The sequence below is a fragment of the Amorphotheca resinae genome, assembly GCF_003019875.1.
Source record: "Amorphotheca resinae ATCC 22711 unplaced genomic scaffold M430scaffold_8, whole genome shotgun sequence".
Lineage (NCBI taxonomy): Eukaryota > Fungi > Ascomycota > Leotiomycetes > Helotiales > Amorphothecaceae > Amorphotheca > Amorphotheca resinae.
Genome location: NW_020194478.1, coordinates 352,003 through 364,861, shown reverse-complemented (window position 1 = coordinate 364,861; position 12,859 = coordinate 352,003). Strand labels below are relative to the sequence as shown.

Sequence of the window (12,859 nt, the reverse complement as noted above, 5' to 3'; positions counted from 1 at the left end):
AAAGGAACTCGTGGGGTAGATGGCCGAGGTTAAGGTAACCTTGTTTCTTTTAGAGCGTGGGGGATTTCTTTCGGGTCTTGATGTAATGTGAGGTATGTAGGTAGGTACATAACGAAGCAGATGATGTCATTAACAACGAAATAGTCTACTCCTCCCTACGCACCAGGTAATCTCAAATCCCTCACCATCTCACCATCTATATACAGACCATCCACCAACTGCTCCCGAACCGTCTTTCCAAAATACGGCAACTCATTCACGAACCCCCAATGCACAGCTTGTTTCCAACCCTTCTCTTTCCAATCATTCAGCGTGCCATTCGGGAAGAAAGGGAAGACGTCGAGACTTGTAGGGTCGTGCGCGATCGTGATCAGGATGTTGGGGGAGGCGTCGAAGGACATGAGTGCGTGTACGGATTCTTGGGCGAGGGGCGGGTTGATGTAGAATGTGCCGGGCCCGGAACCGACTTTGTAGAATGGGGTCTGGGGGAGGGAGAGATAGTTAGTTAGTTGGTGGTTAGTGAAATGAAATGGGAATAATTGTTGCAGCAGGCAGGTAAGGTAGGTGATCAATGGTTAATTCAATATGTACGTACCGTTCGACTGTTGTTTTGGTCAGGGTGAGAAGACAGGAAAGCCGAGCATGGGCAAGGCCGCGGGATGCGCTTGTCAAGCGGAGTCTCGTCAGGTATCTGATCCGGCATTGGGATGAATTGCGTAGGTCTCAGGACGCCCGTGAAATGGCATACATCGCCGCCAAGGAACACAAACGTGTCAGCGGTAGTCCTAACAAGGGCAGAGATGTGTCCGACGGCGTGACCGGGAACATTCAGGACGTAGAAGCTGCCATCTCCAAAATAATCATGAGCTTGAAATTGACCGATCTTCAAATCATCAGAGAATGGCACTTCGATTACCTCCCGTCCCTCAAAATCGGCTTCGTGAAAGGGCGAGTCTGGTTTTGCGGGATATCCTGGCAAGAAGGTCTCTCTGAATTTTGGACCCACGATCATCTTGACGGACTTGGGCAGTTCGGACGGGGCGCCGCAATGGTCGAAGTGCCAATGGCTCAGGACCAACGCTTCCACATTATTGACATTGACGCCGCCTTCAGCAAGGATGCTGGGGACACTTTTGGCAACCCGAAATCCAGGCATACGGGCACGCAGCATACTTGAGATTTCGGGAACCGAATTGGGCCAATCTTTGCGGCAGCCAAGGTCGAACAGAAGCTCCCTCCCGCTCGCATCGTGTTTGATATGGTACGAGTACGTGGGTAGATTTAGCCATTCGTGACCTTGGATCTTCGGATCGACTAGATACTCAGGCGGGCAGGTCAAGTCACACGTAGTGTTGATGATTGACACTCGACAGGTTTGCGAGCCTTCGGGTAGTCTCAGGGTAGGGGGAGCGTTGGGAGCCATTGTGTTCAGCGAGCCCATGGGGGAACGACGTTTGAATATTCAGCTGAGTCTGTGTTGTTTGATCAGTCGGCTTATTTCACTACGATTGGGGAGGGGGAAGCACCTTCAAGTAGCCGGACATTGGAGCCATCCCATCCCCCGAGCCGTCCATATCTGCGGGGTCTGGATGTATAAGGTAAAGTACCTAAGGTACTTATCTATTATCTGCGGGGTCTTAGTGTTCGCTCCAGCCGCTGCCCCGTGGGGTTACGAGCGACCCCGCGTCGGAAATAAGAAAAATGAGGGGATTTCCAGGTCGACCGGGGTCTCGATCTCTTGCGATCACTTTACTTCATAGTAGAAGTAAAAACACAATATATGCAACAAGCACAACATAGATCGGTATTTGCGCAACGGGCTATCATGCCGCAGCATTAATCTGCTTGAAACCTTTCCACTCACCCTCAATAATCTCCTTTAATCTCGCCCTGTAATTCTGCAAGCCGCCAAAGAAGAAGACTAACGAAGCTTTCTTCCCTGGAATATTTGCGCCAAATACCCAGCTATTCGCCGTTTTGAACAAACTGTTCGCCGCAATCTCCTCACAGAGTTGAACCCACTCCTCCTCCGCCTGCTCCTCCGCCTCCAGCAACCTCTTGCTTTTCTCTGCCTCCCCAATTGCAGCTGTGATGAACTCTACCTGTGTCTCAATTGTGGGTGGGATGTTTGTGAATGGTCCATTCGGTCCCGTGATCATGAACATGTTTGGAAACCCGGGTACGCAGACTCCCAGATAGCTCGTTGCCCCATTCTCCCAGCGCTCTTTCAACGTCTTGCCGTTCCGGCCACGGATTCGCACGCGTGTGTAATTACCATCCACGGCATCAAACCCAGTTGCGAGGATCACTACATCAAGTTCATGCTCCACCCCGTCACTTGTCTTGATTCCACTCTCCGTCATCTCGGTGATAGGCGTCTCCTTGAGATCAACAATACTCACGTTTTCCCGATTGAACTGCTCATAGTACCCGCCATCGCACAACGGCCGCCGGGCATAGTAATCAGTGGGCTGCAGCTTTCTTGCTTTCGCAGGGTCTTTCACAATCTGTCCAATCTTCTTGCGGATGAACTTGCACGCTTCCTCGTTCGCTTCTGCGTTGTACGCGATATCACAGAAGGTGCCAAACATGAATCGAAACCCTACCACAGTCAATTAGCTCTATATATTGCCTTGTACTATAATGACAGCGCGTGGAGAACGTACCATTCCCCTTTTGCCAGTTCTCCTCAAAGATCCGCTCCCGCTCCTCGGGTGAGACGGACATGGCCGGAATTGTGCTCTCTTTGAAGCCGAACGCAACGGCTGAATTGCGCACCTGATCCCAAATGGCATCGTAATTATTGTTGACGTATTCCCTATACTTAGGGTCGACGGGGCCGTCGCCGCTGGGGACACTGTATTGCGGGTGACGCTGGAAACAGGTCAGGCTCTGAACCCGTTTTGCGATGTCCGTAATGACTTGAACACCTGTGGAACCGCAGCCAATAACTCCAGCGCGCTTGCCGGTCAAGTCATAACCCTGCGGCCACTTGGCAGTGTGGTGAATCTCGCCTTTGTATTTGTCGATACCTTTGATGTCGGGATAGTTCTGCTTAGAGAGCAGACCAAGGGCCGTAATCAGGTACCTCGAGGTAAAAGTTTCACCTGTGCTGACTTCAATGCGCCAGATGTTCTTTTCCTCGTCCCACTCAGCCGAGCGGAGCTCAGTATTGAATTGCATATGCTTCTTCAGGTCATACTTGTTGGCCACATGGTTGAGGTAGGCGAGGACGTCGGCCTGCTTGGAGTAGTGATTTGCCCAGGGGTATGTTTGGAGATCTTCCTTGTCCCATGAAAAGCGATAGATGTATGATTCTGGAAGGGTATGATTAGCATTCGGTTGGAACTGGAGGCCAGGACAGTCTGGACAAAAATTGAGTTCCATCGCAAGACTTACCTGTATCGCTCATTGCCCCCGGGTATCTGTTCCAATACCACGTACCTCCCACATCGCCAGCATTGTCGATGACCTGCACCGACAGTCCCAGGTCACGGAGGTTACGTAGCTGGTAGATGCCAGCAAAGCCGGCCCCTACGATCAACGCGTCGAAGTCTCGCTGCTTCATCTTGATGCTGTCTTAGAAATCGCTTGACAAGTGTTCATCCTCCAGATCAGAAAGGATTCCACACAATAAGTAATCTTTGTTAGGTACCTAGGTAACTGGGGTTGCCGGATGTCTGACCAACCCCGCTCTCCATTTGCCTGGGCACCTCTCCAACCTCGGGTTCCCCGCATCTCACTCCCACGGTAATTCCACGGAAAAGTCATGCATGTCCGGCAACATGACGTATAGTGAGTAGCAAGTAAATGACAAATAACATTATATTGTAGCTCCCTGAGTCTTGAGGTGGTTGTCCCCAACTTCTATGAAGGGCTTCTCGCTTCCCCTTTCCCCCTTTCTATCGCTTCGCGTAGCAATCAGGGACCCCTATTTATGGAATCATTATACCCGGAGTATTCAGTATAGGCCTCTTACTTTGATCTGAAACATGCTAGATCCTATTCTATTGAGGAGGAACAAGGCCCCTTTGGTCTTTATCTCATGAACAAGAGATTTGATTGACAAAGGGATTCTTTCACAGAGATAATGTATACATTAGAGACAAGGAAAAGAACAAAGATAGAACACAAGATTCTTTGATCTTGGAATGCCTTGTTCTATACCTAGGGGGAATTGGCTTGGAACAATCTTATACACGCATATATAAACTCTCCTAATCTCTCTCTAACCTTCCTCTCTTCACTCAGCACAAATCAAATACACACATTCTTCAAATCATCACCAAGCTATAACTAGAAAAACACAAGACCATCAATAATCCCAACTCTGATAACAAAAGCACAAGACTACAAAATGGCATACAACTACCGCCCTCCCAGCAATGAACGCTACGATCCACGCCCCGAACAATCCGAAGCACGCCGCAGCACCGCCTATCCAGCTCGAAACAGCCAACCGGCAGGAGGTTCCGATTTCGACGCCCAAGGAAACGAATACCGGTATGAAAGCTTTGCCAATGAGGAAGAGATGCGGAGAGCATATCCGCGCCCTGTCCCAGCGGAGAGCGGACAGCCTGCTGCAGGCGCAGATGCTGAGGATCTCGGGAATGGATATAATAGGTATGAATCCTTTAGTACCTCTACTGATGAAGAGGAGAGACAGAGAGCGTATCCACGGGAGGAATCATCTTCATCTTTCCATCCACCTCGAAGAAGCGAGCCCTCAAGAGAGAGCCCGGAGCCAGGAACAGGAAGAGGAAATCCGTCCTTCCCATCTTCTTTCCGAGAAGACGAAGAGCCTCGGATGAGAGGCGCCATGCCATCCTTCACAGCACGGGAAGAGCCTTCAAGAAGCAGGGGAGGCGCATCATTCTCCCCTTCCCCCAATCCATTCTTCTTCCACTCCCGCCCCCGCCCACCCCCAAGAACTAGAAGAGAAGAACCCCCCTTCTCGTCTCGAGGACCCCCTGAGCCACACGGCGCCATGCCATCCTTCGCCGCACGGGAAGAGCCTTCAAGAGGCAGAGGAGGCGCATCATTCTCCTCTCCCCCCGATCCATTCTTCTTCCGCTCCCGCTCCCGCCCGCCCCCAAGAACTAGAAGAGGAAGCGCTCCCTTCCCATCTCGAAGACCCCCTGAGCCGCACGGCGCCATGCCCTCCTTTACCCAACGACGCCCCGAGCCCGAGCCTTCTCGCCCCTCTTTCATCCCGCGCGATCTCTCACCCGAGCTCGCAGCGCGGCTCATCATGCTCATAGAGTCTGGCTACTCCGCTCGCGCGGCGTGGTCAATCATCGAGCGTGAGATCGAGCGGGGGGTTTGGCCCAGGAGACCGTTCACGGAGCCTCGCCCCACGTTCGCTTCTGGGGAAGGGAGGATGCCGAGGATGCCGCGGTCTTCGACTTTATCGGCGCGTCGCCAGGACCTCTTCGAGCATTTGTTGAGAATTGGGCTTTCGCGGATGGAGGCCCTGAGTATTGTGGATGAGGAGATGGGTGAGAGGCGCCCGACGGGTTGGGAGGAGAGAGATGGGTATCGGTATAGGTATACGCCGGGTAGGGAAAGGGATGAGGAGGATATGTTTGGTCTGTGAGTATGTAACCTGTGAGTTTCCTCGCCCTTTGATTCCCCGCTTTTTGTGAGAGGCTGAGGGAAGTGTTTTCTTTGGTCTCTTGTTTTCTCGTTGGTGTGGATTTTGGGGTTTTTGGAACTGGTAAGTTAAGATATCTACAAGGAAAAGACAAAACAAATTACGGGTTTTTTTTTGGTAAAAAAGGCAATATAAGCATTGAAGCAAACCCTTATTTTAATGCGAGATGGTGAACTGTAAGACTTAAATACTCATAATAAAACACGGGAGAAATAGAAGATAAACCCTTGTAAGAAAGGTTGAGAAACCGCTCACCTCATTATTTTCAATGGCGAGCAGAATGGGACTTGTCAAGTATCATGCCTCTGTTACAGCTGAATGACCACTAGCTGTGTACGACCCTTCAGCCATACCTGCCACTCTGCCAGAGTGGGGTGTTGAATGAAGCCACGAAATGGCCCGGGATATTGCTAGAAGGGGTAATATATCCTTCGTGATGTCCGGCAGAGCTAGAGATCCCAATGCTCCCGGAACCAAATAGTTCCTGGAACACCGTAGTGGAATTCGAAGGTTGAATCGAAGGGGGAAAGACGATATACACACAATCGAGATGCCTTTAGATAGCAGTGATAGAGTTTAGGATAGACGAGGGAATGAACTGTCATAAATTCGTGATCTCCCATATTCAGTGATGAAACTTTTCCCAAAAAGGCTGTGATATTGGCACACCAATATCTACAGAATAACTGTAGGAAGGAAACGTGATAATCATGATAGCCGACTAATGTCGTGAAGTCTCTGCAGGGAGGATTAAGACCCAAATATGTGCTCTCTGCCATCCTTGGATCGACCCTCAAGCGATCCAAATGATACTGAATCTGGGCAGAAAGTCTCAGTGTAAATGAGTGAACGCTTCTTAGTTGAATTCATCAGTCATCGAAGCTATTCGATGATCAAAGTTTATGACAGATGTGTGTACAAGGAATAGAGATGTATACGAGACGGTCATACAAGAGCATAGCGAACCCAGTATTGGTTCCAAATTGGAAAAGCAAATGATTTGCTGACGACCAACCTGATGCTGGCGGTTTGCGCGATTTGTGTTTGCGAACACGCTGGTTTGTCATTACTGCCCAGATCATCATCGTGAAAAATCTCGACTGTGTTGAATGCGAGCATGATCCATAGAACCCAGCCTGCTATCTGATTGGGTGGAGGTAGTTTAACGATGCGGAAAAGCACTGGTGGCTATGTCGTCGATTAAGGTTGATAGATATACGGCGAAATAATTGAGGCGAGCTGAAAGCTGAAGTGGAAGAAAAGACTACGGAACACTGCAATACACAAACTGCCTGACTCTGTACCCTCCAGCATTACCTACAAGGTACGGAATGACTTACACAATTTTGTAATATTGGGTCTGAGTCCCAATTCAAGGGAAAGTCACGTAAGGCGAGAGCCCCTTCTTCATGGCTAGGGCCTCTTCTGCGGAAATGGTTCTTTTGAACCGAGTCTCGCTGTGTTAGCTTCGCCGGTCTGTTTGGGACGTTCTAAAGTTGCAGGTCGAGGAATATTCGAGGAACGTGGGAACTGCCGTTGCCACAAAGATTGCCATTTGTAGTAGACTGCAGCGAAGACATTCCACCAGGCTGAATGTTGAACCTATTCCCGATATTTAATGGACAATTGCAAAAATCAACTACCTCGGGAGTCGGGATCCACGAGGGATCTCCCGTAGCCTCTTCCTTCAAATTGGGTGATCGAAGGAGGCCCGACAAGGACCGACAGTTTGGAGGACAGTTCAAGGGACACACTGGGATAGCTCACATGTCAAACTTAGCACACGTCTTGAGAGATAGATCGAGTCTCAGAAGAACATGATTATTGTCCAATGACGTATGTACACCCTGCTGGTCCGATCCAGACCTCATGTGTTCTGTGGGCCGCAACATCGACTCTGTCCCCAACAGTGTATGTTTTCTTTTCTGTATCTTCCTCTTCTGGAAATGCAATGATGAATTCCCCCCTCAGGATGAGATGGGTCGTCGTTTCGGTGTGGGTATGCGGGGGATAATGAGCATTACTGTAGCAAAGGGATCAGCCCTATGAGCTATGCATGCGGGGGGGAGGGGACATGTTTCTTGGCATAACTTACGGGCCATCGGTCCACGTGAAGGCGGTGGGAAATCCCCACGAGCGCACTTCAGCTTCAGAAACCTGATGCGACTTGGTTGCCATGGTTGCGGTGTTTTGTGGAGGCTGGGCTAAGATAGGATAGCTGGAAGGATGGGTAGGAGAGTAGGAGAGGCGATGTGAGGTGATGGTGATGTAGAATGGTTTTCCCGAGGTCGAGGCCGGCTGGAGGGATAAGATAAGGTCGATCGGAGATAAAGATAAGCTCGGAGGCTCAGCGCTAATAATAGAACGTTTATTTATAGCGACACTCCCTCCGGCTAAGCCCCGGCATCCAGGCACGGGCCGCTGGGGAAAGTCAACATTCCAAGGGGCCAGAAACACAAAACATCGCATTCAGCCTCTTGTCTCTCCTCCATACGCAGATGTCAGCTCCAGATATCTGCACATCATTGCCTCAGTCCTTTGACCGGCTCTTTTGTGTTCATATATATCCCCTTCCCCTCGATGTCTGCCCGTTTCCCCAGCTCTCTTGGCATACCAATGACGGCCCCCACCCAAGCCTTGTCCTTGCCAGCATCCTAGGCAAGGAGCTGAAAGTCTCCTCCAACTACATCAACGACGTCTGACACCCTCCCTTTCTCCTTTCTTGACCAATCTCACTCTGCAGACTCCCCTCAGACGGTCCCCCTCATGGCTTTGCTCTGCGGCCAATCACGAAGGTCGGTTTTCCTCTCCTGCCTGGTCTTCAGCCCGGCACAGCCCGTGGTACCAACATAGATATGCAGTTATTGCAACCGTTGAAAGGGCCTACAAGCCATAGGATTGGGTGCTTGTTTTGGAGGAAAGGAGAACATTACTAACCGCGGCACAGTCATTTAAGGACAGCCAGATATTTATCAAGATGCCTCTCCTCAGTCCCTCCGGCAAACATCTCTCCCTCCATCAACTCATGGCAATGTCGACAATGATGTCCCTCCCGGCCCATAGCAAACATGTGCAACTTCTCATACCGACTGGCGGAGGAGAAGGAACATCTGATGTCGCGGCCCATCAGTTGTACCTCTCCCAGCCAATTCAAGACCATCTGAGACGAGTATACGACACGCTGTGCGATCGAGAACGAAGCCTCACCTACGATAATTTTGTCTCCTGGCTGGAGAGCACACAAGGTCAACTGATGGAGGTACCACGCAAAGAATCATACCTGTTTGAAGAGTTTTTGGCTGTGCTGTATTACAATGATGGATTCGAGGCAGTCAAGGAGGCTATGCCGAAGGACTTGTCCAAACCCATCAGCAACTATTTCATCAGCAGCAGTCACAATACGTACTTGTCGGGGAACCAGTTGTCTTCGAAAAGCAGTGTGGATTCCTATAAGACTGTGAGTAGCATTGCCGAGTAGCTCTCTTCATCCGTCTCTAATAATTGTATCTATCAGGTCCTCCTTGGTGGATGTCGCTGCATTGAGATTGATGTATGGGATGGTGATGCCGCCGAACCCATTGCATCAGACGTATCGAACTTGTCTACATCACCTAAGCCGGAGCACAAACGACACCTTTCTGCGACCAACCTCCCTAGTCTAGCAGCTGAGGCAGCTGGAAAATTTAGCGCTACGTACAAGAGTGTAAAGGACGCAGTCAAGGATAGAAAGGGTCTTGGTATACATCTGCTCGGGATGGAAAAGGGCAACAAATCCTCAGAGTCTCTAGCAGAAGGGGATTTGATCGAACGCCCTCCGTCAACAAAACCGATAAGAAATGGCGAGCCAATCGTTCTACATGGATGGACCCTGACAGCACCAGTTGGCTTCAGAGATGTCTCTCAAACTATTCGAGAAACAGCCTTCAAGACGAGCGAGCTTCCGATTATCGTTAGCTTGGAAGTTCATGCCAACCTGGAGCAACAGCAGATCATGGTTGATATCATGAAAGAAGAATGGAAAGGGATACTCATTGACGTAGCGCACGAGACGTGCAATCCCGATGAACGAGTTCCCAGGCTTGACGAATTGCTGGGCAAGATCCTCGTCAAAGTCAAAAAGTCAACCTCCCCGACTCCAGAAGTCCTTTCTACCAGCACCCTAGGCCCACTCCACTACCGCAACCCGAGCAACAACTCTCTGGGGCCCTCCTCCAAACCCTTTTCATCAAGCAGCAACTCCCTCGCGCCTGTTAACTCCCGCCATGAAGGCGACTCCTGCTCTGGCTCCGAAGACGAACGGTCCAGCAAGAAGAAAACCAAAATCTGTGAAGCCCTCTCAAACCTAGGGATCTACACCCATTCCGAACACTTCATTGACTTCACTGCAAAAAATTGCATGAAACCGTCACATATCTTCTCCATTTCTGAGAACCAGATTCTAGAACTCCATGAAAAGAAAAGAGAGGAGATGTTCGCCCACAATCGCGACTACTTCATGCGCGCCTATCCCGCTGGCTTCCGCTTCGACTCTTCCAACCTCGACCCTTCACTCTTCTGGAGGAAAGGGGTGCAGATGGTAGCGTTAAACTGGCAGAACATTGACGAAGGCATGATGCTTAACGAAGCCATGTTCGCCGGCGAGAAAGGCTGGGTCCTCAAACCACCCGGGTACCGCTCCGATACGTCTGAGACCATCGCCTACAAGACGCTCCATCTAAAGATCACGATATATGCGGGACAGAATATCCCTATACCGCAAAATCAGGAACACGGATTCCATCCATATGTCAGGTGTGAATTGCATGTGGAGAAACCGGATGAGTCTAAGACAGTCGAGATGGTTGAAGGGAATGGACGAGCAAAAGGTGGAGAGTATAAGCAGAAGACGCCGTATGGGAAAGGGGACCACCCTGTTTTTGGAAATGACGGCATCCTGTTGGATTTCCCCGTGGTGACTGGCGTGCTGGAAGAGTTGAGTTTTGTCAGGTTAGTCTCTCTCTGTTCCATTTGCTCTCTATTGTTCATATGATCCCTTTGCCATCCCCGGAGATGAAGTTCAGGGTCATGTGGGGGCTCTATCCTAGCTCCCAATGAAGACATAGCGTTCCGGATTGGGAGGACATGACGGGCGCAGTGGCCAGATGGAGATTACCCAGTCAATCAGAGCCTTCGCTCAGTATGAAGCATGCCGAAGATTCAGGGCCTCAGGTCTTGAGGCGGTGTGACCCAGATGCGCTGGCATGGCCCGGGATCCGCTCCCGTCGGCTCCTTGCGTCCCATCTGCGACCCGATCTCACTCTCCTTCCATTCTTCTCCCTCCATTCTAGCCACGTCCCTTCCGGCAGGGTGCCGCTTTGCATTTCCATGCGGCACGACCCGTGGTTAGAGCACAGGACGTAGCATGCATGTCTCATAACGTCGCGTGACGCTTCTCCTTTTGTAGAACACAGAAAGCTAACGAGAGCTGTGCAGGTTCAAAGTCGAAAACGCAAAGTACACCATGGACTCGCTGGCCGCGTGGGCCTGCGTCCGACTCGACCGCCTGCAGCATGGATACCGCTTCTTGCGATTATTCGATGTGAAGGGCGCGGCGACCCGAGGCTTGATCCTGATCAAGGTTGAAAAGACGGTATCTTAACTAGGTTCGCAATCAGGTCTGGAGGATGGAGTTCGAGGAGTGGGAAGTGGGCACACACTGAAGGCTAGACGAGATTTATAGGGCGTAGGCGTTAGATAATCCTCCTCCTTTCTTTCTTTCTTTCCTTCCTTCTCCTTATTCGAAAAACCACCCCCTTGCTCTTGGAAGTATCCCAGACACAGAGGTATATCTATATACCACATATCCGAAATTTGTTCGGCCCAGAAAAGATGGGGCTCTTCTGTATAAATGATCGATACCCGACGGCGCTGGCGTTTTTTGGGGGGAGCAAAAATCGATATATGCTCAATATATATAAATATGTATTGTTATCATCATCATCACTATCATCAATATCATCACTATCATTCATTCATTCACCATAGAACAGAATTCCGAATCCGAATCCGAATCCGAATCTGAATCCGAATCTGAATCTGAATCTGCGCAAGGTCTTGTGTTGTAGTTTTCTATTTAGTGATTATTTCCTTAGTTGATTCGCATTTTCTTTTCTTTTCTAGCCCGCGATTTCATCATAATAACTTTCACTTCCACTTTCACTTCCACTCCGGCTTACTTACTCACTAGAAAAATGATAGATATCAGAACATAAACAAACAAGCCTGATCTTCATTTCATCTTTTAGTGCGGAGGGTAAAGTGCTGTGTTTGTATGGGATATGGGTCTATTGCTTGTTTATCTTTTTATTCTTCATTTAATTTGGGGGGGGGGGTTGTGTTTGTATTTGTGTTTGTGGTTTTGTTGGTTGATTGGTTGATTTATGTATTGTATTTTAGGGTATAGAGGGGATGAGAGAGAGAGGTGGGCGGAGAGATAGAGAGGGAAAGGGAGAGAGGGGTGGAGAGGGAGAGGTAGATGGTGTATAGAGAAAATAGAAATAGGATAGATAGATAGATACATTGTATACCATCCACCATCCACCATCCACCATCCACCACCCGCCCACTCACAGACACACCCTTCCTTCCCACAACATCCAAGCCCTTAGATCTTCAATCTCAATCTCAATCTCCAAACAAACAAACAAGCAAGCCAAAATCATAGTAACTAGACAATTAGCAATTTCCAAATATTCGAGAGCGAGAGAAGAGAGCGAAGGAACTAGAAAGTTCTCTATATGTGCGTGTATAGGGAAGGGTTTGTATAGCAATCGTACGTACCTAGGGAATAGCGTTATCCCTCTCTCTCCCTTTCCGTCTCCTACCTGCCACAGATAAAAGAAAATTAAACTGTACTTACCTTACTGTAAAAGATTTGAAATTTCATCCCCCATACCCTCCCTCATCGGGGACTATCCCAGAAAGAGGATACAAAGCCGATAGCTATGTACAAACAAGCAAACAATGGAAAGCTGTGGAGCTGCGGATGCAGCGGACTGTGTTGTGTTTGTTGTGTTTGTTGTCTGTTTAGGAGGTTTGCTTGTAGGAGATTGAGTGTGTTTCCTTTTTCCTTTTTTTGCATTTTTATATGCTCAGGTTGAGAGGAGGTTTCTCCCTCTTTGACAAAAATCAGAAACAAAATAAAAAATAAAGGGGGGAACTATTCCA

At 49.4% G+C, this 12,859-nt stretch overlaps 6 protein-coding genes across 6 annotated transcripts; 2 read left to right on the top strand and 4 right to left on the bottom strand.

The window, feature by feature from the left end:
• Window positions 1-51: 51 nt before the first annotated feature.
• On the bottom strand, window positions 52-1,727 carry M430DRAFT_59575 (hypothetical protein). The gene is made up of 3 exons (XM_024868807.1): window positions 1,527-1,727; window positions 596-1,472; window positions 52-482 (listed from the first exon to the last, which is right to left on the bottom strand). The coding sequence occupies exons 2-3, from the start codon at window positions 1,439-1,441 to the stop codon at window positions 156-158; spliced, it is 1,173 nt and encodes a 390-aa protein (XP_024719480.1). The 5' UTR covers window positions 1,442-1,472; window positions 1,527-1,727; the 3' UTR covers window positions 52-155.
• Window positions 1,698-3,609, bottom strand: M430DRAFT_142104 (hypothetical protein). Its single transcript, XM_024862745.1, has 3 exons — window positions 3,400-3,609; window positions 2,667-3,317; window positions 1,698-2,602 (listed from the first exon to the last, which is right to left on the bottom strand). Exons 1-3 carry the CDS (start codon window positions 3,566-3,568, stop codon window positions 1,824-1,826), a joined length of 1,599 nt encoding a protein of 532 aa, XP_024719479.1. The 5' UTR covers window positions 3,569-3,609; the 3' UTR covers window positions 1,698-1,823.
• A 561-nt stretch (window positions 3,610-4,170) lies between these two features.
• M430DRAFT_277056 (hypothetical protein) lies at window positions 4,171-5,646 on the top strand. The gene has a single exon (XM_024865697.1). The coding sequence runs from the start codon at window positions 4,358-4,360 to the stop codon at window positions 5,594-5,596; it is 1,239 nt and encodes a 412-aa protein (XP_024719478.1). The 5' UTR covers window positions 4,171-4,357; the 3' UTR covers window positions 5,597-5,646.
• A 1,828-nt stretch (window positions 5,647-7,474) lies between these two features.
• On the bottom strand, window positions 7,475-7,905 carry M430DRAFT_43172 (hypothetical protein; the record flags this gene model as incomplete). The annotated part of the gene is made up of 2 exons (XM_024867598.1): window positions 7,749-7,905; window positions 7,475-7,676 (listed from the first exon to the last, which is right to left on the bottom strand). The coding sequence occupies exons 1-2, from the start codon at window positions 7,829-7,831 to the stop codon at window positions 7,475-7,477; spliced, it is 285 nt and encodes a 94-aa protein (XP_024719477.1). The 5' UTR covers window positions 7,832-7,905.
• A 725-nt stretch (window positions 7,906-8,630) lies between these two features.
• Window positions 8,631-11,291, top strand: M430DRAFT_51536 (hypothetical protein; the record flags this gene model as incomplete). The annotated part of the gene is made up of 3 exons (XM_024868231.1): window positions 8,631-9,110; window positions 9,168-10,639; window positions 11,126-11,291. 3 exons carry the CDS (start codon window positions 8,631-8,633, stop codon window positions 11,289-11,291), a joined length of 2,118 nt encoding a protein of 705 aa, XP_024719476.1.
• A 932-nt stretch (window positions 11,292-12,223) lies between these two features.
• Window positions 12,224-12,777, bottom strand: M430DRAFT_35736 (hypothetical protein). Its single transcript, XM_024866801.1, has 2 exons — window positions 12,473-12,777; window positions 12,224-12,359 (listed from the first exon to the last, which is right to left on the bottom strand). The coding sequence occupies exon 1, from the start codon at window positions 12,771-12,773 to the stop codon at window positions 12,594-12,596; it is 180 nt and encodes a 59-aa protein (XP_024719475.1). The 5' UTR covers window positions 12,774-12,777; the 3' UTR covers window positions 12,224-12,359; window positions 12,473-12,593.
• Window positions 12,778-12,859: the final 82 nt, after the last annotated feature.